The sequence below is a fragment of the Triticum aestivum genome, chromosome 6D, assembly GCF_018294505.1.
Source record: "Triticum aestivum cultivar Chinese Spring chromosome 6D, IWGSC CS RefSeq v2.1, whole genome shotgun sequence".
NCBI classification, from domain to species: domain Eukaryota; kingdom Viridiplantae; phylum Streptophyta; class Magnoliopsida; order Poales; family Poaceae; genus Triticum; species Triticum aestivum.
The window spans coordinates 93,860,548-93,885,886 of NC_057811.1; the positions used below are offsets into that span (position 1 = coordinate 93,860,548).

General features: G+C 46.9%; 1 protein-coding gene across 4 annotated transcripts; it reads left to right on the forward strand.

Annotated features, from left to right (window-relative positions):
- Positions 1-288: 288 nt before the first annotated feature.
- LOC123143798 (uncharacterized) lies at positions 289-12,126 on the forward strand. Of its 4 annotated transcripts, XR_006471054.1 has the most exons (16): positions 289-494; positions 983-1,742; positions 1,826-1,884; positions 1,999-2,127; positions 5,362-5,458; positions 5,575-6,053; positions 6,195-6,305; positions 6,783-6,944; positions 7,222-7,320; positions 7,460-7,948; positions 8,083-8,271; positions 8,723-9,922; positions 10,326-10,635; positions 10,795-11,049; positions 11,443-11,708; positions 11,828-12,126. XR_006471054.1 is itself a non-coding variant. In XM_044562791.1 (6 exons), the coding sequence occupies exons 2-6, from the start codon at positions 1,038-1,040 to the stop codon at positions 3,191-3,193; spliced, it is 1,332 nt and encodes a 443-aa protein (XP_044418726.1). In that variant the 5' UTR covers positions 505-691; positions 983-1,037; the 3' UTR covers positions 3,194-3,451. The 4 variants fall into 4 exon arrangements, 1 of the variants encoding a protein (XP_044418726.1); XR_006471055.1 differs by lacking the exons at positions 289-494; positions 6,783-6,944 and adding an exon at positions 505-691; XR_006471056.1 differs by lacking the exons at positions 289-494; positions 6,195-6,305; positions 6,783-6,944; ... (6 more) ...; positions 11,443-11,708; positions 11,828-12,126 and adding exons at positions 505-691; positions 2,489-2,624 and having other exon boundaries at positions 5,575-5,860.
- The last annotated feature ends 13,213 nt before the right edge of the window (positions 12,127-25,339 follow it).

The following is a 25,339-nucleotide window of genomic DNA, read 5'->3' on the forward strand; positions in this document are numbered from 1 at the left end:
GACTATTGACTGGTCAATGGGACTAGTGGGACCCATATGTCATAGGGACAGAGCTAAGAAATTGTTTTAGTTAACTTAATTGACTAGATGGGGTCCACTGTTAGTGTCTAGGGGTTAGATTAGCAGAAAAATTGGTTAGGCCTAATCTTAATTAGCCACTGTTCTAAGTTCTTCTACTATTAATGAAAAGACAATGATAATGTATTTTTCTTCTCCCGTGGAGACAACGGAGTAAATTCTGTCTATGATACAGATTACAAACAAAGCGACATGTGGAGTGATTGGCGTCAGGGAGAGAAAAAATAGCCACACGTCCCCCTCTTTGACTTGTAGTTGCAGGTTGCAATCGCAGCTGTTTCCGAGACTCTTGCCTGGACACAAAGAAAGGTAGCTGCATCTGGTCTCGCCGCTTCGCTGCTGTTCGTCTGTGCCCGAGAGAGACCGACCGGGCGCTACCTACTCCTCGTCTCCGATGCCTCTCCTCCTGCTTCAAGGTAACAGGATGTCTCCAGTAATCGTTCTTCAGTATCAGTATCACACCTGATTGCCTTCCCTTCCCTTCTTGTCTCGCTGGTGTTGGATGTGTTCCAAGCTCCACAAGTCCCACAAGAGAAGTTTATTTCGGTGATTTCTGTCTATTTACAGTTGCGGCAGGAACAGGGGATAGAATACTGCAATTTGATGGATAGAGGTCCTTCTTCTCTTATGCTGCCTGGCTTGCCGGCTGCCGCTGCCCCCGCTTTTGCAATTTCTGTCTCAGCTGAGCAAATCCCTAGCTTAATCAGTGATGAATCTTACCGCTGGAACTCGATATCCCCTCATGATTTCGTGCGATTTTCCCATCATACATAGGATTCACAATCCCCGTTTTGTTGTATTCGAAATTTATCCTCAGATTATCATTTCCCCACTAGTAGCAAGCAAATCATTTCTGAATGTTTCTCAGAACAACCCAACCTTATATTTCTTTCTTTTTGTGCAGACCTTCCATTTGTCGGCGTCGCCACACCACTGAACCGTGAAGTCCCACCGGCGTGATGTCCATCGCGTGCTGCTTGCCGGTGGTGGAGTGCGTGTACTGCCTGGCCTGCACGCGGTGGGTGTGGCAGCGCTGCCTCCACACCACCGGCTACGACAGCGAGACCTGGGGCCTCGCCTCCTCCGGCGAGTTCGAGCCGGTGCCGCGGCTATGCCGGTTCATCCTGGCGGTCTACGAGGACGACCTGGAGACCCCGCAGTGGGCGCCCCCGGGCGGCTACGGCATCGAGCCCCGGTGGGTGGTGCGGCGGAGGACGCCCGAGCACGCGCAGGGGCGCGCCCCGACGTACCTGCTGTACGTCGATCACCGGCACGCGGACGTCGTGCTCGCCGTCCGCGGCATGGACATGGCCAAGGAGAGCGACTACGCCGTGCTGCTGGACAACAGGATCGGCCAGGCGGGCTTCGACGGCGGCTACGTGCACAACGGCCTGCTCAAGGCCGCCGAGTGGGTGCTCGACGCCGAGTGCGACGCGCTGAGGGACCTCCTGGCCACGAACCCCGGCTACACGCTCACGTTCGCCGGGCATTCCCTCGGCTCCGGCGTCGCGGCCATGCTGGCTCTGCTGGCGGTGCGCGACAGGGAGAGGCTGGGCGGCGTGGAGCGGAGGAGGATACGGTGCTTCGCCATGGCGCCTCCCAGGTGCATGTCGCTCAATCTGGCAGTCCGTTATGCCGACGTCATTAACTCGGTTATTCTTCAGGTATTTTTCCTTTATCATTTGTTACATGAACAAACCAACTGAATTCTGCTTGTATTGTCTGATTCGTGTTTGATAAATTACAGGATGATTTTCTGCCTCGCACGGACATTCCTCTGGAAGACATTATCAAGTCACTTTTCTGGTAAAGAAACCATGATCAATGGGGTAACTCATACTTGCAGTTAGGGGTTCATTCTCTATCTAGTCTGTATCTTTTCAGGGTGCCTGATGCAGTCCCCTTTCCTTTGTACTACAGCTTGCCATGCCTTCTCTGTGGAAATTGCCTTATAGCTACATGCATACCTGAAAGTGTGATGCTAAGAGATCCAAGGCGCCTCTACGCACCAGGCCGTCTTTACCACATTGTTGAGAGGAAACCTTTCAGGTGTGCATGGTTTTACCGGGAATGTTTTTAGTGAAGTTTTCCTACAAATATACTCCCTCCATTCCTAAATATAAGTCTTTCTAGAGATTTCAACAAGTGACTACATACGGAGAAAAATGAATGAATCTATACTCTAAAATATGTCTACGTACATCCGTATGTTGTAGTCCATTTGAAATGTCTAAAAAGACTTATATTTAGGAACGGAGGGAGTACAAGATAGTATAACATTGGTTGTTCTTGGGTGAACAAGAGAAATGCTATAGAGGTCCTGGGTGATTTTCGTTTTAGTTGTTCTTGCTTGGATTTATAACATTGGTTGAGAGTTGAGACTTATAGTTTGCTGAAATAAGTGCTGCAGATGTGGAAGATATCCGCCTGCCGTTAGAACAGCAGTTCCAGTTGACGGCAGATTTGAGCACATAGTTCTTTCTTGCAACGCGATTTCTGACCATGCCATTATCTGGATAGAAAGGGAAGCCCAAAGAGCAGTGAATGTAAGCCTACGCCTATCCTCCTCTTATTGAGTTATTCCCCATAAAAGTGTCATTCAGATAGTGTACTTCTCAGAAAATAGCACTCCATCACTAACCAATCAGGGCTGAAGTTTCAAAACTTAAACTTGCACTGATTTTCCGTGGAACCTTCTTTCAGCATCATCCCTTCTCCATCACTAGCCAGATATTTTTTCTTCAGGTCTTTATCTGTAGAGTTGCTGTGATGCACAAATTGCCTACAAAATAGTCTCTTCCTGACATTTCAGTTGATGCTGGAGCATGAGAGGACCATGAAAGCGCCTGAGAATCAAAGGATGGATGGTGAAACCGCGGCAACAAGGGATCACAATGAGGAGCAGCAGGCGGCCCTGAGGCGTGCTGTCGCGCTAGGGATCGCAGATGTTAAGCTGCCGTCAACATACGGAACATTCGACGAAAATGCAAACCCCGATGAGAGCGAGGCATCGCCAGTGCTGCTTGACAGTGGCAGGCGCAGAACGGTTTGGAATGAGTGGATCGCAAGGATATTTGAGAAGGATGAATCCGGGCAAATGGTTCCACGGAGATAGATGATGGTGCATGTCGGTAGACGGAATTATGCGTCAGAAGTACTAGAAAAATTCAGGCATACGGTTCTTGGTATGCAGTGCATGCTGTCACCTGTTAGAGCATGTTTTGGAAGCCTTGAAATGGTGTTGAAAGAAATAGCAATCGTTGGTGTAGGACAAAGTATACATAGGTGAGATGTATTGATGAGTGACTACAGAACTGTACATTGGATCTAGAGAAAGCAGGATTTTTTTAGGAGAAAAGTTTTTTTTTCCCGAGTAACCGGCAGGAGCACTACCTTTTTTTTCTTCGGAAACACTAACGCCCACACGTGTGGGCGTTAGCCAACTCGCCCACACGCCTCGATCGCCGTCCAGTGCCTTTTGCACAAATCTTGGCACGAAAATGTTGATTTTGTTTGCCACGTAGGACAATTCGTGTGTGTGGCGTATGAGGGAGTTCGCCCACACGCCGGTTTTCTCTCCGCGGTCAACGGTTGCCAGTCGGGGCGTGCGGTGGAACTGCCATCGCGCCCGCACGCCACGCCCGACTGCGGTTGCCGTCTACCACGTCTCGCCACTTCGCCCCCTCCCCTCGCGGTTCCATTACTCCCCTCCACTTCATTACTCCCCCAACCCACCGTCCATACCAGTTCAGTCGATTGGAGGAGAAGCCGAGAGGAGAAGGCGGCGGCGGAGGCGGAAGAGTCGACGGCATTCGCAGCCGTCGGTGGGGACTCGTCGGACCAGAGCGTCTTCGCCGGAGTGCCTGCAGATTGAAGGTAACGCTCCTTCCCACACGCTCACATTCCTTGCCTGCATTCCCCCCTCTCCTCCGTGGACAATGTTCCACTCGAGATTCATCGAGATTCCGGTGGTTTCGCGGTGCTTCGCGTCCCTGTCGGCGGTGGAGTCCGGTGCTTGCCGTTTAGGGCGGCATTGCGCAGTTTCGTCGCCGCAGCGGTGGCAGCCATGCCGGTGTGGATCGGCCTGTCCGCAGCCACATCCGGGTTCTGCCTTGAGATTGAACCGGCGATTTTTCTAGATGTTAGTTATGTATTGCTTCGGAATGCTATGGCCATCAGTGTAGGGAGTTTTTTGTTGTTAAATTTCAGGATATGATAGTTGCGAATGAACCCTAGATCTAGTTATGTGCATTTAAAAGTGTAGGATAATGGCAGCCATGGCATTTTCAACAACTATCTTCACTGATGGCAACTAATTTCCTGATCAACTGTGTCAGTTGCCACAAATATGCTTTCCATGTGGCAACTAATTTTGTGAACACACTATGGCTGTTGCCATGCTGTAGGCAGGATAATGGGCAAATTCACTATACTATAGACTTAGTTTGCGTTGTGCCATGCTGACTTGTGATTTCTGAACATATTTGGTTGTATTACATGGCAACTCATTTTTTATATGAGGCCAGGGTGTGAATTGCCACATTACATGCTGTGTAGTGGAAGTTGTATTTCTGAACATATTTGGTTGTATTACATGGCAACTCATTTTTTATATGAGGCCAGGGTGTGAATTGCCACATTACATGCTGTGTAGTGGAAGTTGTCTGCCTTTTTTTTAAGTGCCTTGCATTTAACATCGCAACTTGAACCTAGTACATTTGCTTGTGAACACATGGCAACTCATTTTTATATGAGGCCAGGGTGTGAGTTGCCACATTATATGTTTGTGCAGTGGAAGATGTGTGCCTATTTTGTAGTGTCTTGTGCTAACATAGCAACTTGAACATTTTTAAAGTGCCTTACGATCTGTACATTTTTTATGAAGCCAATGTGTTTAGTTGTCACATTTGTTGTTGGACAATCCTAGGGGGGTGTGGGTGTTCCTATGATCTTGCCTCATTTTGCCACTTTCAATTGAGCCAATATGGCAAGTAGATTCTGCTAGCTGGCACCTGCGTCCTTCATAAGCTCATACACGTCCAGTTTGCCATGCTTCTGCAATTGCTTTTCCATTTTGATTTATTTTTTCTCCCTTTTTGTGCATGTTCAGCACATGGCAATTAGTGTCCTCTTTCAGATGCTTAAACTTTGGGGCAACCATTAGAGTCTTAATTTTTTTTGTTCATCGATGATATCAAGTGAATACTTACTTTATGCAGTTCTTTCTGTATCTGTCGGATGTGTTTTCATTTCACCCTCACATGTGTTTTGTTCTTACCTCAGCACAATGGCTCGCGGCGAACATCAAGACGATGATGGTGACTTCATGGAGTTACCGCAACAGAATCGCGCAACTGGTCGTACAAAAGATGGCGATGAGGTCACTTTCCACCCCCATATGTTTTAATGTCACATTGAATTTGTAATCTTCTGTTAGAAACCAAATTTTCACGACACTCAAACATGGCAACAAATGATCATTTGTCTGTTATGCAGAAGAAGAAACGTTATCGCAATAGGGTTTCACAAGAACGCCTGACTATATTGACCGAGGGATTTACTGACGAGCAGAAGGGAGCTGCTAGTGAGATGGGGATGCATGCTCTGATGGATGTTCGGTGCAAGAACCTAGTGAACCCTGTATGCGACTGGCTCGGTGAGATTTATGATCCTGCCTCCAGGGAATTTGTGATTCCGGGACGTGGAAGGCTGCCTTTGGACAAGGAATCCGTGTTCTGCACTTTGGGTGTGCCCCAGGGAGAAATCAAAGTCCCGTACGAGGTGAAGAATCCTTGTTCGCCCGTTTGTTTCCTGGGATGGCATCCATGCCGAATACGACTGTGCTGGCAACTTCGCTGGAGGGCATGAAAACCCATGGCGAGGTTTTTAAGATGAAGCTCCTCATGTACCTGATCTCAGCTGTTTTTGCGCCTACCAGATCTCTTCGCCCAAGCAACAAGTGCTTCCCTATCCTGGTGAATGCTCTATCTCTACTCCTTTCTTCCTTCAACCTTTTGATTTTGATGTCATCTGTAAGCTAGTCACTGCCAGTTTTTTGATGCTTTCATTTGAATGCTGATGCGGCAACTTTTTCTCCTAAAATTTGTGTCGTGCAGGCAAAGCTGAAAGACGTGAAGAACATAAATTGGTGTAAATTCATCGCGGACTTCCTGCATGATGCATTCTCAGACAAGATGTACCAGAAGGGCTGTCGCTTGCACTTAATGGTATTTTTCCCTACTCTTTTGCAAATACTCTTACCACGCTTGAATGTTTTCCCAAATCAACATGGCAGTTGTTGATAAGTGTGAACGGTACAAGATCGTTCATGGCTACCCTTTGTTTTCATTGTTTATGTGAATTGTTTACATGTGAAAGTGACTTCTGTTTGATCCATGGCATCTTTGGTTGCTGCCTACAAGGCAATAGCATTTTTCAACAACACAAAAAAAATGTTCATTTCATACATCCACTCTCTGTTTATATAATATGCATGGCAACCATGATGTTGACCTTGTGGCAACTATCATCATAACAACATGGCAACTGCCGGCACAACATGATGGCAACTAACACAGATAGATGGTAAATCTTTTCCCTTTCATTCCCTTTCGACTTGATGACTGAAGGACTCTACATTAGCTTCTTTTTTCAAAATAGCATGATGGCAACTGACTTTTTTTCTTTTAAATTGTGTATACCAGCTCATGTACGTTGATCGTCTTGATCTGTCCACCGTCGACTTTACTAGGATAGGAGGCCCGCTGCCTCCACATAAGTTTGTTGTCTCTGCGTGGACGTACGATGCTGTCAAGGCTATGCTTGCCGCAGACAGGGTAACTGATACGAAATATGGGAAACTGTAGGTTAGTTCTGCCTCCTTTCTTGCACGGCATTCTTCAATTTCGATGTTGCATAACATATGAAAAAAATCCCCATACGGCAACCATCTGTGGCTAACAAGAGATGAATACCTTGTCAGCCATGGCTGTCTGCGCATGGCACCCATGTCTGACACCACACGGCAACTCCGCCATCCGTGTTGAAACTTCTATTTTCTCCCTCTTTTTTGCAATACATGAATTGTTAGTCATTGTTCATTATTTTCTCTCTTACATCCTAGTTGTTTTTGATGATTTCCAGCTGATGGCCAAGCATGCTATAGACTACAACGTGTTTGGTGTGCCTCAAAACTTTGGCAAGTGGATGGACGTGCACTCAGCTCCGTCTTGTCCTGCTGAGGTAATCAAGGATGTTTATTTTGTTTTTTGAAATTGTTTTTCTCTTTTTTTGATATATCTCTATGGTTGTTTTGGTTTATTTGTTCTTGCGCACGTGACTCTAATATGGTTGGTTACTGTGCTTTTTGTTTCGTGCACAGGCGAGGGCACCTGTTGAGCATCTAGTTGGGTAGTTTGCTTCCGGCTTGACCAGCTTGCTCGGGAAGTTGGTTGAGGGTTGGACGATACTTAATGGCTCTGACAGTGACGCGGTTGCGAGGCAGTTCACACCATTTGTTGCAGAACAGACACATCGACCAACTGGTTGTCATGGCCGGTATGACTACAACAGCCCCCAGGAGCTTCCTGACACACAAGATGAACTAGATGGAGATGTTGGTCTCGACAAGGACGATGATGATGACATGGAGAATGTGTAACATGAAACTCGATGAACATGTTGAAGTACGTGCAGGTGGTAAGAAGGACAAGGCTGCACCAGATGTCCCCCCACCGGAGAAAGTCATTGAACAGACAGTTGCGAGAGACAAGGGGGTGTCGCCCTCAAAGAGGGGCAGGGCTCCAGAGGATGTTGGGCAGGGCTCTGTTGGCAAGAGGTCTAGGACCGATCCCTTAGTTGCTAGGAGGAGGTTCGACATCTATTTAGTGTTTTGTTTGTCTCTCCTTTTTAACAGGCCGACCCTTTTTTTCATTGTTTGCTAAGCGTGGCATGATTTTCGTGTCTCACACTTGGTACCTTTTTTGCCATTTTTTATACGCGCAGTGAGGCGACAGCTGGTGGACGAGTAGTTATGAAGAAACAAGCACCAACGCCAACCCGTGTTTCTGCCCGATTGAACAAGGGTGCCCCCATTGCTGGTGACACCCCTTCCACTAGGTTGTCTCCTCGTACGTCGACGTCCAACACCGGGGATCCTGTCGTATTGGTAGACTTGAGGAAGACAGTCAAGAAGTAGGTTAACCCTGTTTTTTTATTGTCATAGTGCTACATTTTCGCTTGATGCATTGTAGATCATATACAACCTTTTTAGTTTATACATTTATGCGGCAACTACCCGTTTGCTTTTCAATGCAGCTGTCCAGCTTGCCACATGGGCTACTGCCATCAGTCCCACATGGCAACTGCTATTTTCTTATGATCTATTTTTTTTGCTGCATGGCAACTCCTGCTTGTTCTGCATGGCAACTGCTAACTAGGCCAGATGGCAATTCTTATTCCACTTATATGGAAACTACCAGCTTACCACTGGCTTCCACCCCCCTACATTGTCTTGTGTGCTCATCCATACCTAGTTCTCAAATGGCAGCTCTGGCACATCACACATTTTTTTTCATTTTTAAGATGGCTACCATGGCAACTATTTTGTTCAAATTTTTATACTTATCATGTGCTTTTCTTGCAGGGTGAAGAAGACTACTACACGCGTGAGCAAGTAGAACACTAGAGACCCTCTCGAACACATTCATTCAAAGCTGTCGACAGGTGGCAACTCAGATGTTCATGAGGCGCCAGTCGACAAAACTGCTGCTGCACCATCCACTGTTCCCACTAGCTCTGATGCAAGCGGCCGACCATCTTCGCCAGTTGCAGATGTGCAAGCTACAACAACAGGCATCCGTACATCTGGGAGTGATGAGTCAGTATCTGCCAGGACTGCTGAGATATTGCCCACTCTGCTGGCAATGAAGGATGCTGCTGTGACCCATGCCACCCGATCAGCAAGTGTTGAAGTGCACGCTCCCGATATCAACCTAAGCAAGGAAGATTCCCGCTCATCTGATACAGATTCCAAGCGTGTGGCTGGTGGCACTTCTGCGTCCATGGAAGAAGGGGTTGCGGCGACAATTCAGAATGAGATGCCATCCACACATGAGAATCTTGGCACAACAGCTCCAGCTTCTGGTGGTCCAGAGGTTGCTACGGCGACCATTAGGCGAGTTGGTCTTCCACCTAGGCGGCGTAGCCCCCGCAAGCAATCTGCAGACATACCCAATGCACCAGCTGTAGCTAGGAACAGCAGAGATGACGCTGGTTATGTGCTTGCGTCCACACTGTTCCCACCACCTGCCAAAAGCAATGTTATGGAGAAAACAACAGTCCGGAGTGCAACTGACGCGGGTGTCAAGCCGGGCACGACTGACGGAGGTGAACGTCCGGAGTAGACTGTGTCTTTACCCGCCATGGAGAACCCCAGCTTAAATCTGCACACTTCTAAGCTCCCAGTCAACATTGGTGTCCCATATAGCCCAAACAAGAAGATTGGCAAGAAAGTTGCGGTTGATACCGCTGGCAGCACGCCCCGCCCTACTAATAAGCCTGATGATACTGCAGCAGATGAGGCAGAAATGTTTGTTGATCTGTCATCCATGGATTCTGTGGAGCAACTTCCTCGCGATCCGGCTGGTAGGGAGGAGAGGCACCCAATGGCCTTCACCCCACCGAGCTGTAGCCTTGGCATCGATCGCAGTCAAGATGAACCAGTGGTGCAAGATCCTATGTCAGTTGCCTTTGCTTTCCCGGCAGGCATGGCCCCAATGATGGCGCAACCAATGGCTGATGGCAGGAAGCTAGGCTGTGAAGTTTGTAGAGCCGATAGTGCAAGGTACATTTTTTGTGTGTTTATCATTTTGTTTTATACATTTTTTAGTCTGACGTTTGTCACAAGCTTTTTTTTAGTTTCTCACTAGTGATGGCAAATCTCATCTGATGCACATGGCAACTGGAGTTGCTGCACCATGTCACCTACAGTTTGTTGCCATGTTGCAATTCCAGTCACGAAGCACATGGCAACTGGAGTCGCTGCAACATGGAAACTACAGTTCAACCCACGTGGCAACTATAGTTGTTGCCACATGGCAACTACAGTGCACTACACCTGGCAACTGGAGTTGCCTCCACATGGCAACTCCCTATTTTTGCACCTACATTTCATATTCTGCACCCTTTCTTTCACAATAAACTTGTTTTGTTTCCAGGTATCCTAACCCACTGTTTGATCCTTGCAGCCACCCCTGAGGAGATTACACCGTCACTTGATGAAGCTTACCGCAGGATTGAGGAGGCAGCATTGCAGAGGAGGTCCTTACGAGGTCAGGGGCAATCAAGTTCTAACGTGCCTGCTGAGTCGGTATCTGAGGATACCGTTAGAAGTTCCACCCCTGGTTCTGTGAGGCAGCATAGGGTAGTTCACGCACCGCCCGCGGATGATTATGAGCCCGAAGTCAAGGCCACAAAGGAGCAGAACCAGATGTACGATATTGTCAACCGTTTTGGAAATGCGAGGTCCAACAGCAAGCACATGAAGGAGCTGAAAGCGTAATGCCCACACCACATAACCCCTCACTTGCTTTCCTCTTATTTATTTTCCTTTTGCTATTCTAGAGATGCTTTGTTTACATTTTATTTCTATTTTTTTACTTAGTAGACATGATTCTTTCATGTTATATCATTTTTATACAGCTCATGTTTGGACAGAACCAAGATTATATGATGCGACGTACGTTGACCCTGGGTGATCTTGCCGAGTCTGTGAGGCCACTTGGTAAAATGTCGAAGAATGTAGTTGCGTGTGGGATTGACTTCATCAACAGGCATATGGATATTTGTCCCGACAAAACAATCATGCAGTACAGTGTGACCTGCAAAATATGGGATGGTGACTTCCACCATAAAATCCCGAGGAAGCATTTTGCTGCGCATGGTGAATTCAAGCTCACAATGAAGAAATGTGTGAGTATTCCTTCTTTTTTGCACATTTTCCTCCCATGCTATGTTTTGCCAGTAGCTATGCTTCACATGTGGGCTACACACCGTTTTGTGACAGCTGTTTCATGTGGCAACAGCTGCCATGTAAAATGAGTTTGACTGCTTCTTAATGCAACTTATGTGGCAACTTCAACTAAAATACTGGGCAACTTTGTTCATACATGGATGGCAACTTCTTTTAATTACACATGGCAACTAAATATTGTTTGTGGGTGTACTTTTGGACACTTGCTGCTTTCTCATTCATGTACCTCTTAGTGCATCCGGCGATATCTTTACATATCATTTCTCCAACTACATCATTGTTGTTTTTGATGTGAACTCTGCCTTTTCTTTTTCCTTTATCTTACTTTGCAGGTACTGTTCCCCATGTTCCAGGAGCTTGCACCACACGACCCACATGACAAGTGTGGTCACCACTATGCGATTTGCCTTGCCCTGAAGAACCAACGATTTGAGGTGCTAGATTCAATGCGTTGAGAAGCTGATGCAGACCTTACTACGCATGGTGAACTCTTCATCAACAACCTCAAAGAGACATGGAACCGTCACTACGAAAACTCAAGGGTCTAGATCGGTCATTTCCCAATCGAGTACGTCGCGACTACGAAGCAAGGAAACCGGTAATTAGTATCTTTTTCCATGTGTCCTCCACACCAATCCCAAACCTTTTTTGTCACCTCTGCATTGAATTTATGATTTTTTCTGTTCTCTTTAGTTGACCTGATTCTTTTCTTTATAGGCATGACTGTGGCTTTCACATGTTGGAATACCTTGTAAAGTGGGAAGGTCGACAGGTCCCTATCGTCACAGCTGCAATGGTCGTCGAGCTCCGCAAAATATACACATGGAACCGGTTGATGAATGAAGATTTCAACACGCGCGCCAACGCATGAGAGTTCATAGAGGAAGCTGTCAAGAAAGCCAACAAGAAGTACAAGTGATCACGTGGTGCTCCATACCACACGCCTACCTTACATTCTGTGGCTGAGGAATGTAAGGTATCAACTTGTTCTTTTAAAACTATGTCTGTGTACTATGTGAAGGAAATATGCCCTAGAGGCAATAATAAAGTTATTATTTATTTCCTCATATCATGATAAATGTTTATTATTCATGCTAGAATTGTATTAACCGGAAACATAATACATGTGTGAATACATAGACAAACATAGTGTCACTAGTATGCCTCTACTTGACTAGCTCGTTGATCAAAGATGGTTGAGTTTCCTAGCCATAGACATGAGTTGTCATTTGATTAACGGGATCACATCATTAGGAGAATTATGTGATTGACTTGACCCATTTTGTTATCTTAGCACTTGATCACTTAGTTTACTGCTATTTCTTTCTTCATGACTTATACATGTTCCTATGACTATGAGATTATGCAACTCCCGATTACCGGAGGAACACTTTGTGTGCTACCAAACATCATAACGTAACTGGGTGATTATAAAGGTGCTCTACAGGTGTCTCCGATGGTACTTGTTGAGTTGGCATAGATCAAGATTAGGATTTGTCACTCCGATTGTCGGAGAGGTATCTCTGGGCCCTCTCGGTAATGCACATCACTAAAAGCCTTGCAAGCAATGTGACTAACGAGTTAGTTGTGGGATGATGCATTACGGAACGAGTAAAGAGACTTGCCGGTAACGAGGTTGAGTTAGGTATTAAGATACCGACGATCGAATCTCGGGCAAGTAACATACCGATGACAAAGGGAACAACGTATGTTGTTGTGCGGTTTGACCGATAAAGATCTTCGCAGAATATGTAGGAACCAATATGAGCATCCAGGTTCCGCTATTGGTTATTGACCGGAGACGTGTCTCGGTCATGTGTACATTGTTCTCGAAGCCGTAGGGTCCACACGCTTAAAGTTCTGTGACGATCGGTATTATGAGTTTATATGTTTTGATGTACCGAAGGTAGTTTGGAGTCCCGAATATGATCACGAACATGACGAGGAGTCTCGAAATGGTCGAGACATAAAGATTGATATATTGGAAGCCTATATTTGGACGTCGGAAGAGCTCCGGGTGAAATCGGGATTTTACCGGAGTGCCGGAGGGGTTATCGGAACCCTCCGAGGGTTAATGGGCCTTGTTGGGCCCTAGTGGAGAGAGAGAGGGTCCGGCCAGGGCAGGCCACGCGCCCCTCCCCCTCTGGTCCGAATTGTTGGAAATATGCCCTGGAGGCAATAATAAATGGTTATTATTATATTTCTTTGTTCATGGTAATTGTCTATTGTTCATGCTATAATTGTGTTATCTGGAAATCGTAATGCATGTGTGAATACATAGACCACAACGTGTCCCTAGTAAGCCTCTAGTTGACTAGCTCATTGATCAACAGATAGTCATGGTTTCCTGACTATGGACATTGGATGTCATTGATAACGGGATCACATCATTAGGAGAATGATGTGATGGACAAGACCCAATCCTAAGCATAGCTCAAAAATCGTGTAGTTCGTTTGCTAGAGCTTTTCCAATGTCAAGTATCTTCTCCTTAGACCATGAGATCGTGCAACTCCCGGATACCGTAGGAGTACTTTGGGTGTGCCAAACGTCACAACGTAACTGGGTGACTATAAAGGTACACTACGGGTATCTCCGAAAGTGTCTGTTGGGTTGGCACGGATCGAGACTGGGATTTGTCACTCCGTATGACGGAGAGGTATCTCTGGGCCCACTTGGTAATGCATCATCATAATGAGCTCAATGTGACTAAGGAATTAGTCACGGGATCATGCATTGCGGTACGAGTAAAGAGACTTGCCGGTAACGAGATTGAACAAGGTATTGGGATACCGACGATCGAATCTCGGGAATTAAACATACCGATTGACAAAGGGAATTGTATACGGGATTGATTGAATCCTCGACATCGTGGTTCATCCGATGAGATCATCGTGGAACATGTGGGAGCCAACATGGGTATCCAGATCCCGCTGTTGGTTATTGACCGGAGAGGCGTCTCGGTCATGTCTGCATGTCTCCCGAACCCGTAGGGTCTACACACTTAAGGTTCGGTGACGCTAGGCTTGTAGAGATATGAGTATGCGGAAACCCGAAAGTTGTTCGGAGTCCCGGATGAGATCCCGGACGTCACGAGGAGTTCCGGAATGGTCCGGAGGTGAAGAATTATATATAGGAAGTCCAGTTTCGGCCACCGGGAAAGTTTCGGGGGTTATCGGTATTGTAGCGGGACCACCGGAAGGGTTCCGGGGGTCCACCGGGTGGGGCCACCTATCCCGGAGGGCCCCATGGGCTGAAGTGGGAAGGGAACCAGCCCTTAGTGGGCTGGGGCGCTCCCCATGGGCCTCCCCCTGCGCCTAGGGTTGGAAACCCTAGGGTGGGGGCGCCCCACTTGACTTGGGGGGGAAGTTTCCCCCCCCCTGGCCGCCCCCCCCATAGATGAGTTCTTGGCCGGCGCCCCCCCCCCAGGGGGCCTATATAAAAGGGGGGGAGGGAGGGCAGCAATACCACAGCCCTTGGCGCCTCCCTCCTCCCCTGCAACACCTCTCCCTTTCGCAGAAGCTTGGCGAAGCCCTGCCGAGATCCCGCTACATCCACCACCACGCCGTCATGCTGCTGGATCTCCATCAACCTCTCCTTCCCCCTTGCTGGATCAAGAAGGAGGAGACGTCGTTGCTCAGTACGTGTGTTGAACGCGGAGGTGCCGTCCGTTCGGCACTCGGTCATCGGTGATTTGGATCACGGCGAGTACGACTCCATCAACCCCGTTCATTGGAAAGCTTCCGCTCGCGATCTACAAGGGTATGTAGATGCACTCCTTTCCCCTCGTTGCTAGTATACTCCATAGATGGATCTTGGTGATGCGTAGGAAATTTTAAAAGTTCTGCTACGATCCCCTACAGTGGCATCATGAGCCAGGCCTATGCGTAGTTACTATGCACGAGTAGAACACAAAGCAGTTGTGGGCGTAGATGTTGCCAATTCTTCTTGCCGCTACTAGTCTTATCTTGTTTCGGCGGTATTGTGGGATGAAGTGGCCCGGACCAACCTTACACGTACGCTTACGTGAGACAGGTTCCACCGACTAACATGCACTAGTTGCATAAGGTGGCTAGCGGGTGTCTGTCTCTCCCACTTTAGTCGAAACGGATTCGATGAAAAGGGTCCTTATGAAGGGTAAATAGAAATTGGCATATCACGTTGTGGTTGTACGTAGGTAAGAAACGTTCTTGCTAGAAACCTATACAAGCCACGTAAAAACTTGCAACAACAATTATAGGACGTCTAACTTGTTTTTGCAGCATGTGCCTTGTGATGTGATATGGCCAAAAGATGTGATGAATGATATATGTGATGTATGAGATTGATCATATTCTTGTAATAGGAATCACGACTTGCATGTCGATGAGTATGACAACCGGCAGGAGCCATAGGAGTTGTCTTTATGTTTTGTATGACCTGCGTGTCAATGAATAACGCCATGTAAATTACTTTAATTTGTTGCTAAACGCGTTAGCCATAGAAGTAGAAGTAATCGTTGGCGTGACAACTTCATGAAGACACAATGATGGAGATCATGGTGTCATGCCGGTGACGAAGATGATCATGGTGCCCCTAAGATGGAGATCAAAGGAGCAAAATGATATTGGCCATATCATGTCACTATTTGATTGCATGTGATGTTTATCATGTTTTGCATCTTATTTGCTTAGAACGACGGTAGTAAGTAAGATGATCCCTTATGATAATTTCAAGAAAGTGTTCCCCCTAACTGTGCACCGTTGCGAAGGTTCGTTGTTTCGAAGCACCACGTGATGATCGGGTGTGATAGATTCTAACGTTCGCATACAACGGGTGTTGACGAGCCTAGCATGTACAGACATGGCCTCAGGACACACGCAATACACTTAGGTTGACTTGACGATCCTAGCATGTACAGACATGGCCTCCGAACATAGAGGACCGAAAGGTCGAGCATGAGTCGTATAGAAGATACGATCAACATGGAGATGTTCACCGATCTTGACTAGTCTGTCTCACGTGATGATCGGACACGGCCTAGTTAACTCGGATCATGTTTCACTTAGATGACTAGAGGGATGTCTATCTGAGTGGGAGTTCATTGAGTAATTTGATTACATGAACTTAATTATCATGAACTTAGTCTAAAATCTTTACAATATGTCTTGTAGATCAAATGGCCCACGTTGTCCTCAACCTCAACGCGTTCCTAGAGAAAACCAAGCTGAAAGATGATGGCAGCAACTATACGGACTGGGTCCGGAACCTGAGGATCATCCTCATAGCTGCCAAGAAAGATTATGTCCTAGAAGCACCGCTAGGTGAAGCACCAATCCCAGAGAACCAAGACGTTATGAACGCTTGGCAATCACGTGCTGATGATTACTCCCTCGTTCAGTGCGGCATGCTTTACAGCTTAGAACCAGGTCTCCAAAAGCGTTTTGAGAAACATGGAGCATACGAGATGTTCGAAGAGCTGAAAATGGTTTTCCAAGCTCAGGCCCGGGTCGAGAGATATGAAGTCTCCGACAAGTTCTTCAGCTGTAAAATGGAGGAAAATAGTTCTGTTAGTGAGCACATACTCAGAATGTCTGGGTTACACAACCGCTTGTCTCAGCTGGGAGTTAATCTCCCAGATGACGCGGTCATTGACAGAATCCTTCAGTCGCTTCCACCAAGCTACAAGAGCTTTGTGATGAACTTCAATATGCAGGGGATGGAAAAGACCATTCCTGAGGTATATTCGATGCTGAAATCAGCGGAGGTGGAGATCAGAAAAGAACATCAAGTGTTGATGGTGAATAAAACCACTAAGTTCAAGAAGGGCAAGGGTAAGAAGAACTTCAAGAAGGACGGCAAGGGAGTTGCCGCGCCCGGTAAGCCAGTTACTGGGAAGAAGCCAAGGAATGGACCCAAGCCTGAGACTGAGTGCTTTTATTGCAAGGGAAGTGGTCACTGGAAGCGGAACTGCCCCAAATACTTAGCGGACAAGAAGGCCGGCAACACCAAAGGTATATGTGATATACGTGTAATTGATGTGTACCTTACCAATACTTGTAGTAGCTCCTGGGTATTTGATACCGGTGCGGTTGCTCATATTTGTAACTCAAAACAGGAACTGCGGAATAAACGGAGACTGGCAAAGGACGAGGTGACGATGCGCGTCGGGAATGGTTCCAAGGTCGATGTGATCGCCGTTGGCACGCTACCTCTGCATCTACCTACGGGATTAGTTTTAAACCTCAATAATTGTTATTTAGTGCCAGCTTTAAGCATGAACATTGTATCTGGATCTCGTTTAATTCAAGAAGGCTACTCATTTAAATCCGAGAATAATGGTTGTTCTATTTATATGAGAGATATGTTTTATGGTCATGCCCCGCTGGTCAATGGTTTATTCTTGATGAATCTCGAACGTGATGTTACACATATTCATAGTGTGAATACCAAAAGATGTAAAGTTGGTAACGATAGTCCCACATACTTGTGGCACTGCCACCTTGGTCACATTGGTGTCAAGCGCATGAAGAAGCTCCATGCAGATGGACTTTTGGAGTCTCTTGATTACGAATGATTTGACACGTGCGAACCATGCCTCATGGGTAAAATGACCAAGACTCCATTCTCCGGAACAATGGAGCGAGCAACCAACTTATTGGAAATTATACATACCGATGTGTGCGGTCCAATGAGTGTTGAGGCTCGCGGAGGATATCGTTATGTTCTCACTCTAACTGATGACTTAAGTAGATATGGGTATGTCTACCTAATGAAACACAAGTCTGAAACCTTTGAAAAGTTCAAGGAATTTCAGAGTGAGGTTGAGAATCAACGTGACAGGAAAATAAAATTCTTACGATCAGATCGTGGTGGAGAATATTTAAGTCACGAATTTGGTGCGCACTTAAGGAAATGTGGAATCATTTCACAACTCACGCCGCCTGGAACACCTCAGCGAAACGATGTGTCCGAACGTCGTAATCGCACTCTATTGGATATGGTGCGATCTATGATGTCTCTTACCGATTTACCGCTCTCATTTTGGGGCTATGCTTTAGAGACTGCCGCATTCACTTTAAATAGGGCTCCGTCGAAATCCGTTGAGACGACACCGTATGAATTGTGGTTTGGGAAGAAACCTAAGCTGTCGTTTCTAAAAGTTTGGGGATGCGATGCTTATGTCAAGAAACTTCAACCTGAAAAGCTCGAACCCAAGTCGGAGAAATGCGTCTTCATAGGATACCCTAAGGAAACTATTGGGTATACCATCTACCTCAGATCCGAAGGCAAGATCTTCGTTGCCAAGAACGGGTCCTTTCTGGAGAAAGAGTTTCTCTCGAAAGAATTAATTGGGAGGAAAGTGGAACTTGATGAGGTGATAGTCACCCCTTCCGAACCGGAAAGTAGCGCAGCGCGGGAAGATGTTCCTGTGGTGCCTACACCGACTGGGGAGGAAGTTAATGATGATGATCATGAAGCTTCAGATCAAGTTACTGCTGAACTTCGTAGGTCCACAAGGACACGTTCCGCACCAGAGTGGTACGGCAACCCTGTCATGGAAATCATGTTGTTAGACAACGGTGAACCTTCGAACTATGAAGAAGCGATGGCGGGCCCAGATTCCAACAAATGGCTTGAAGCCATGCAATCCGAGATAGGATCCATGTATGAAAACGAAGTATGGACTTTGACTGACTTGCCCGATGATCGGCGAGCCATAGAAAATAAATGGATCATTAAGAAGAAGACAGACGCGGATGGTAATGTGACCATCTATAAGGCTCGACTTGTCGCTAAGGGTTATCGACAAGTTCAAGGGGTTGACTACGATGAGACTTTCTCACCCGTAGCGAAGCTGAAGTCCGTCCGAATCATGTTAGCGATTGCCGCATACTATGATTATGAGATATGGCAGATGGACGTCAAAACGGCATTCCTTAACGGCTTCCTTAAGGAAGAATTGTATATGATGCAGCCGGAAGGTTTTGTCGATCCTAAGAATGCTAACAAAGTATGCAAGCTCCAGCGCTCAATCTATGGGCTGGTGCAAGCATCTCGGAGTTGGAACATTCTCTTCGATGAGATGATCAAAGCGTTTGGGTTTACACAGACTTATGGAGAAGCCTGTGTTTACAAGAAAGTGAGTGGGAGCTCTGTAGCATTTCTCTTATTGTATGTGGATGACATACTATTGATGGGAAATGATATAGAATTCTTGGAAAGTATAAAGGCCTATTTGAATAAGTGTTTTTTAATGAAGGACCTTGGAGAAGCTGCTTATATATTAGGCATCAAGATCTATAGAGATAGATCAAGACGCCTCATTGGTCTTTCACAGAGTACGTACCTTGACAAGATATTGAAGAAGTTCAATATGGATCAGTCCAAGAAGGGGTTCTTGCCTGTATTGCAAGGTGTGCAATTGAGCACGGCTCAATGCCCGACCACGGCAGAAGATACAGAAAAGATGAGTGTCATCCCCTATGCCTCGGCCATAGGGTCTATTATGTATGCCATGCTGTGTACCAGACCTGATGTAAACCTTGCCGTAAGTTTGGTAGGAAGGTACCAAAGTAATCCTGGCATGGAACACTGGACAGCGGTCAAGAATATCCTGAAGTACCTGAAGAGGACTAAGGATATGTTTCTCGTTTATGGAGGTGACGAAGAGCTCGTCGTAAAGGGTTACGTCGACCCTAGCTTCGACACAGATCTGGATGACTCGAAGTCACAAACCAGATACGTGTATATTTTGAATGGAGGAGCAGTAAGCTGGTGCAGTTGCAAGCAAAGCGTCGTGGCGGGATCTACATGTGAAGCGGAGTACATGGCAGCCTCGGAGGGAGCACAGGAAGCAGTCTGGATGAAGGAGTTCATTACCGACCTAGGGGTGATTCCCAATGCGTCGGGCCCGATGACTCTCTTCTGTGACAACACTGGACCTATTGCCCTTGCCAAGGAGCCCAGGTTTCATAGGAAGACCAGGCATATCAAGCGTCGCTTCAACTCCATTCGTGAAAGTGTTCAAAATGGAGACATAGATATTTGTAAAGTACATACGGACCTGAATGTAGCAGATCCGTTGACTAAACCTCTCCCTAGAGCAAAACATGATCAACACCAGGATGCAATGGGTGTTCGATTCATCACAATTTAACTAGATTATTGACTCTAGTGCAAGTGGGAGACTGTTGGAAATATGCCCTAGAGGCAATAATAAATGGTTATTATTATATTTCTTTGTTCATGGTAATTGTCTATTGTTCATGCTATAATTGTGTTATCCGGAAAACATAATGCATGTGTGAATACATAGACCACAACGTGTCCCTAGTAAGCCTCTAGTTGACTAGGTCGTTGATCAACAGATAGTCATGGTTTCCTGACTATGGACATTGGATGCCATTGATAACGGGATCACATCATTAGGAGAATGATGTGATGGACAAGACCCAATCCTAAGCATAGCTCAAAGATCGTGTAGTTCGTTTGCTAGAGCTTTTCCAATGTCAAGTATCTTCTCCTTAGACCATGAGATCGTGCAACTCCCGGATACCGTAGGAGTACTTTGGGTGTGCCAAACGTCACAACATAGCTGGGTGACTATAAAGGTACACTACGGGTATCTCCGAAAGTGTCTGCTGGGTTGGCACGGATCGAGACTGGGATTTGTCACTCCGTATGACGGAGAGGTATCTCTGGGCCCACTCGGTAATGCATCATCATAATGAGCTCAATGTGACTAAGGAGTTAGTCACGGGATCATGCATTGCGGTACGAGTAAAGAGACTTGCCGGTAACGAGATTGTACAAGGTATTGGGATACCGACGATCGAATCTCGGGCAATTAAACATACCGATTGACAAAGGGAATTGTATACGGGATTGATTGAATCCTCGACATCGTGGAACATGTGGGAGCCAACATGGGTATCCAGATCCCGCTGTTGGTTATTGACCGGAGAGGCGTCTCGGTCATGTCTGCATGTCTCCCGAACCCGTAGGGTCTACACACTTAAGGTTCGGTGACGCTAGGGTTGTAGAGATATGAGTATGCGGAAACCCAAAAGTTTTTCGGAGTCCCGGATGAGATCCCGGACGTCACGAGGAGTTCCGGAATGTTCCGGAGGTGAAGAATTATATATAGGAAGTCCAGTTTCGGCCACCGGGAAAGTTTCGGGGGTTATCAGTATTGTACCGGGACCACCGGAAGGGTCCCGGGGGTCCACCGGGTGGGGCCACCTATCCCGGAGGGCCCCATGGGCTGAAGTGGGAAGGGAACCAGCCCTTAGTGGGCTGGGGCGCCCCCCATGGGCCTCCCCCCTGTGCCTAGGGTTGGAAACCCTAGGGTGGGGGGCGCCCCACTTGACTTGGGGGGAAGTTTCCCCCCTTGGCCGCCGCCCCCCCATAGATGGGTTCTTGGCCGGCGCCCCCCCCCCTCCCAGGGGGCCTATATATAAGGGGGGGAGGGAGGGCAGCAATACCACAGCCCTTGGCGCCTCCCTCCTCCCCTACAACACCTCTCCCTCTCGTAGAAGCTTGGCGAAGCCCTGCCGAGATCCCGCTACATCCACCACCACGCCGTCGTGCTGCTGGATCTCCATCAACCTCTCCTTCCCCCTTGCTGGATCAAGAAGGAGGAGATGTCGCTGCTCCGTACGTGTGTTGAATGCGGAGGTGCCGTCCGTTCGGCACTCGGTCATCGGTGATTTGGATCACGACGAGTACGACTCCATCAACCCCGTTCATTGGAACGCTTCCGCTTGCGATCTACAAGGGTATGTAGATGCACTCCTTTCCCCTCGTTGCTAGTATACTCCATAGATGGATCTTGGTGATGCGTAGGAAATTTTAAAAATTCTGCTACGATCCCCTACACGAATTGGACTAGGAGGGGGGCGGTGCCCCCCTTTCCTTCTCCTTCTCCCCCTTCCTTTCCCCCTCCTAGTAGGAGTAGGAAAGAGGGGAGTCCTACTCCTACTAGGAGGAGGAATCCTCCTCCTGGCGCGCCCTACAGGGCCGGCCGGCCTCCCCCCTTGCTCCTTTATATACGAGGGCAGGGGGCACCCTAGAACACACAAGTTGATCATTGATCTCTCCCAGCCGTGTGCGGTGCCCCCTCCGCCATAATCCACCTCGGTCATATCGTAGCGGTGCTTAGGTGAATCCCTGCGACGGTAGCTTCATCAACATCGTCACCATGCGATCGTGCTGACGAAACCCTCCCTCGAGCTCTACTAGATCGTGGGATCGCGGGACGTCACCGAGCTGAACGTGTGCTGAACGCGGAGGTGCCGTACGTTCGGTACTGAGGATCGGTCGATCGTGAAGACGTAAGACTACATCAACCGCGTTGTTATAACGCTTCCGCTTAACGGTCTACGAGGGTACATGGACGACACTCTCCCCTCTCGTTGCTATGCATCACCATGATCTTGCGTGTGCGTAGGAATTTTTTGGAAATTACTACATTCCCCAACACTATGTTATGACTGCATCTGCCCGTAGCCTAGTATATAGTGGTGGCGTGTGAGTGACATTGAATATTTGTAATATATGTGTGGATGTGAACCTACTTAGGTGTGACAGCAGCTACGTTTATGTTTCAGTATTATTATGTGTTCATGGTTGGTAGTACCAGTTGAGTGTTTTTGAATGCGTCTATGATGCCTGAAAACATGGCAAGTGTAGTTGATCAGACACGGTTAGTGAAAGTTATTTTTCTTTTTGTTTGGCTTTTGGGTTTTTTGCATTGCTAACTGTATCGGTTAGCATGGTAGTTCATAAGCAGCCGTTACCTTGCGTCTTTTGCACGTGATCGTTTCAACTTGTTTTTCATAGTATGCACACAATACAATATGTGTGGAATAAAATGCGTTGACTGAAAACAGAAATCTACGCGATGGCAGGTTCAGTATAAAAAACATGGTAGACTCAGTAGAAATAACATGGCAGGTTCAGTAGAAATAACAGGGCAGATTCAGTGGAAATAACATGGGAGATTCAGTGGAAATAACATGGCAGATTCAGTACCACACACGGGGCAATTGTAGTCATTCATTCATGGCATTTTCTTTCAAATTCTAATGCCCATCAAGAGTCATTCTCCCATCTTTTAAAATTTAGAGCATCTACCTTACAAAAATGTCACCCACAACCAAGTTACAGTCCTCCAATGTTGCTTACGGATTGCCCGTCCCTTTCTTTGTTTTCTTTTGTTTTGCTTGAATCTCCAACCCCGAGTTGTATCTCACCTCTTTTGAACGCCCTTTTGTGATGGAACGGGGCTGGTTCCTGACCTGGGTTTGTGTGCTTGCTGTTTCAGACCCTACCTTCGAGTTTTCAGATGATGGCCCCGTGGACGAAGGCACACTTGAGGTGCGGGGGAACCTGTGTAAGGCTTCTTCAGCTTTCCTCTTTTTGATCTCATCAAGCTCTCTTTGCAGGGCCTTCCTGTGTTTTTCTGCCACCCTCGCTGTCTCATCACTCTTGCATGCTTCATCTATTAGTTCAGCATAGTTCTTGGTCAACACAACGTGCCTCACGGCTTCCATGGTTGCCTCTGGTCTCTCATCATGCACAACCAAAACTGCGCTTGATGTTTGTGGCCCCAACGCGTAGTCAGCGTCCCAAGTCCATCGCCGCCGTATGAAATGGTGGGGCATTCGCGTGACCACGTTCATGTCCATTACTTTTAGTATGTGACAGCACACAATCTCGTCCCGTTCGAATTTGCAACATTGGCAGTAGTATTCTCCTTCGTTTATCGAGGCCTTCACAAAGTAGTTCCTTCCTTTGTCTGGGTCTTCAGGTTCTGAATCCGACATGCCCAAGAGAGAACACACCTTGAACGTATGTTCGTCCACCTGGTAAGCCGTGTACATGCTGGCACGCTTTATTTCTTCCTTGAATCTGCATGTTTTTTGTGGTTTGTTAAACTCTTATATGATGTTTGTAGCACCTTATGTTGATGTAGGCCGTAACGTAGCAAAGGCATCTAAAATGAATGATGGCATGGAAATCCTGATTTTTTCCCACATCAGTTCTTGTGTTATTTGTTTCCATATGGCAACTGTATGATATTTTCACATGGGAAATGCATAACATTTTAATTGGCAAGTGCATTACATTTAACATGGCAACTGCAGTTCATAAAACATGGCAAATGCAGTTTTGTGTCACATGTCAACTGCATATCATTTTCACATGGCAACTACAGTTCAGTAAACATGGCAACTACAGTTCATTAAACATGGAAACTACAGTTCAACCCATGTGGCAACTATAGTTGATTTCACATGGCAACTACATATCATGATTACACTGTACTCAATGGCTACTTTTCAATATATCAACAATTCAAAAAAGCTGGCAACTGCATTGCATTCTATATGGCACCTACTACCTTCATGCTTGTCCAAATAAGACGGTAACACAATTGACTTACTTGTTAAAAATCTTGTTGGTATATGTCTTGCTCATCTGCCTCTCCATTGGTAAATATGTTAGCAATTTAGGCTGCTTGAGCGCGGTGTTTGCTTCTTGCTGTAGCTCAGATCCCAGTATTTTATGTTGCAAAGTTGTGTATTGCTTGGCAAACTGCAGCAATGAGTTGCCAGGGCTCATGTACCGCTTCAGAACAGCATTGAACCCCTCACTGTGCTGCGTAGTCTGCAGAAATGGGAAGAAGCACTGCATGAAGTAGGCCGTTCGCTTCTCCCACAGGCTAGCAAGCGTCTCGTTGTCTTGGACTTGATACGTTTCAATCATAGCTGTCCAGCTCTGTTCAAACTCCTCCACCGTCAAGCTGTGGTCTACGCACAACTCGAATGCCTTGTGCAGCTCTGGACGGTCAGCAAAGAACGGTCCTAGCGTCTCCTCATCCTTCTTTATAATATGCCACCTGCAGTGCATGTGCACTGCCAATGGAAAGACCTCCTATATGCCTACACGCATGCTAAAATCCTGGTCTGTTATTATGTTCATCGGAGCAAGTCCACCCATGCACTCCAAGAAGGTTTTGAACAGCCAAGTGTACCCATCCGTATCTTCGTTCTGAACGAGCCCACAACCGAACTGCAATGACTGATTGTGGTTATTTATTCCTATGAATGGAGCGCAGGGCATCTTGTACATATTAGTGAGATATGTCGCGTCGAACGAAATGCAATCTCGGAAATGTTTCTAGGCTCTTCTGGCAGCACCATCCACCCAATACATGTTCCTGACACGGTCCTCATCATCCAATC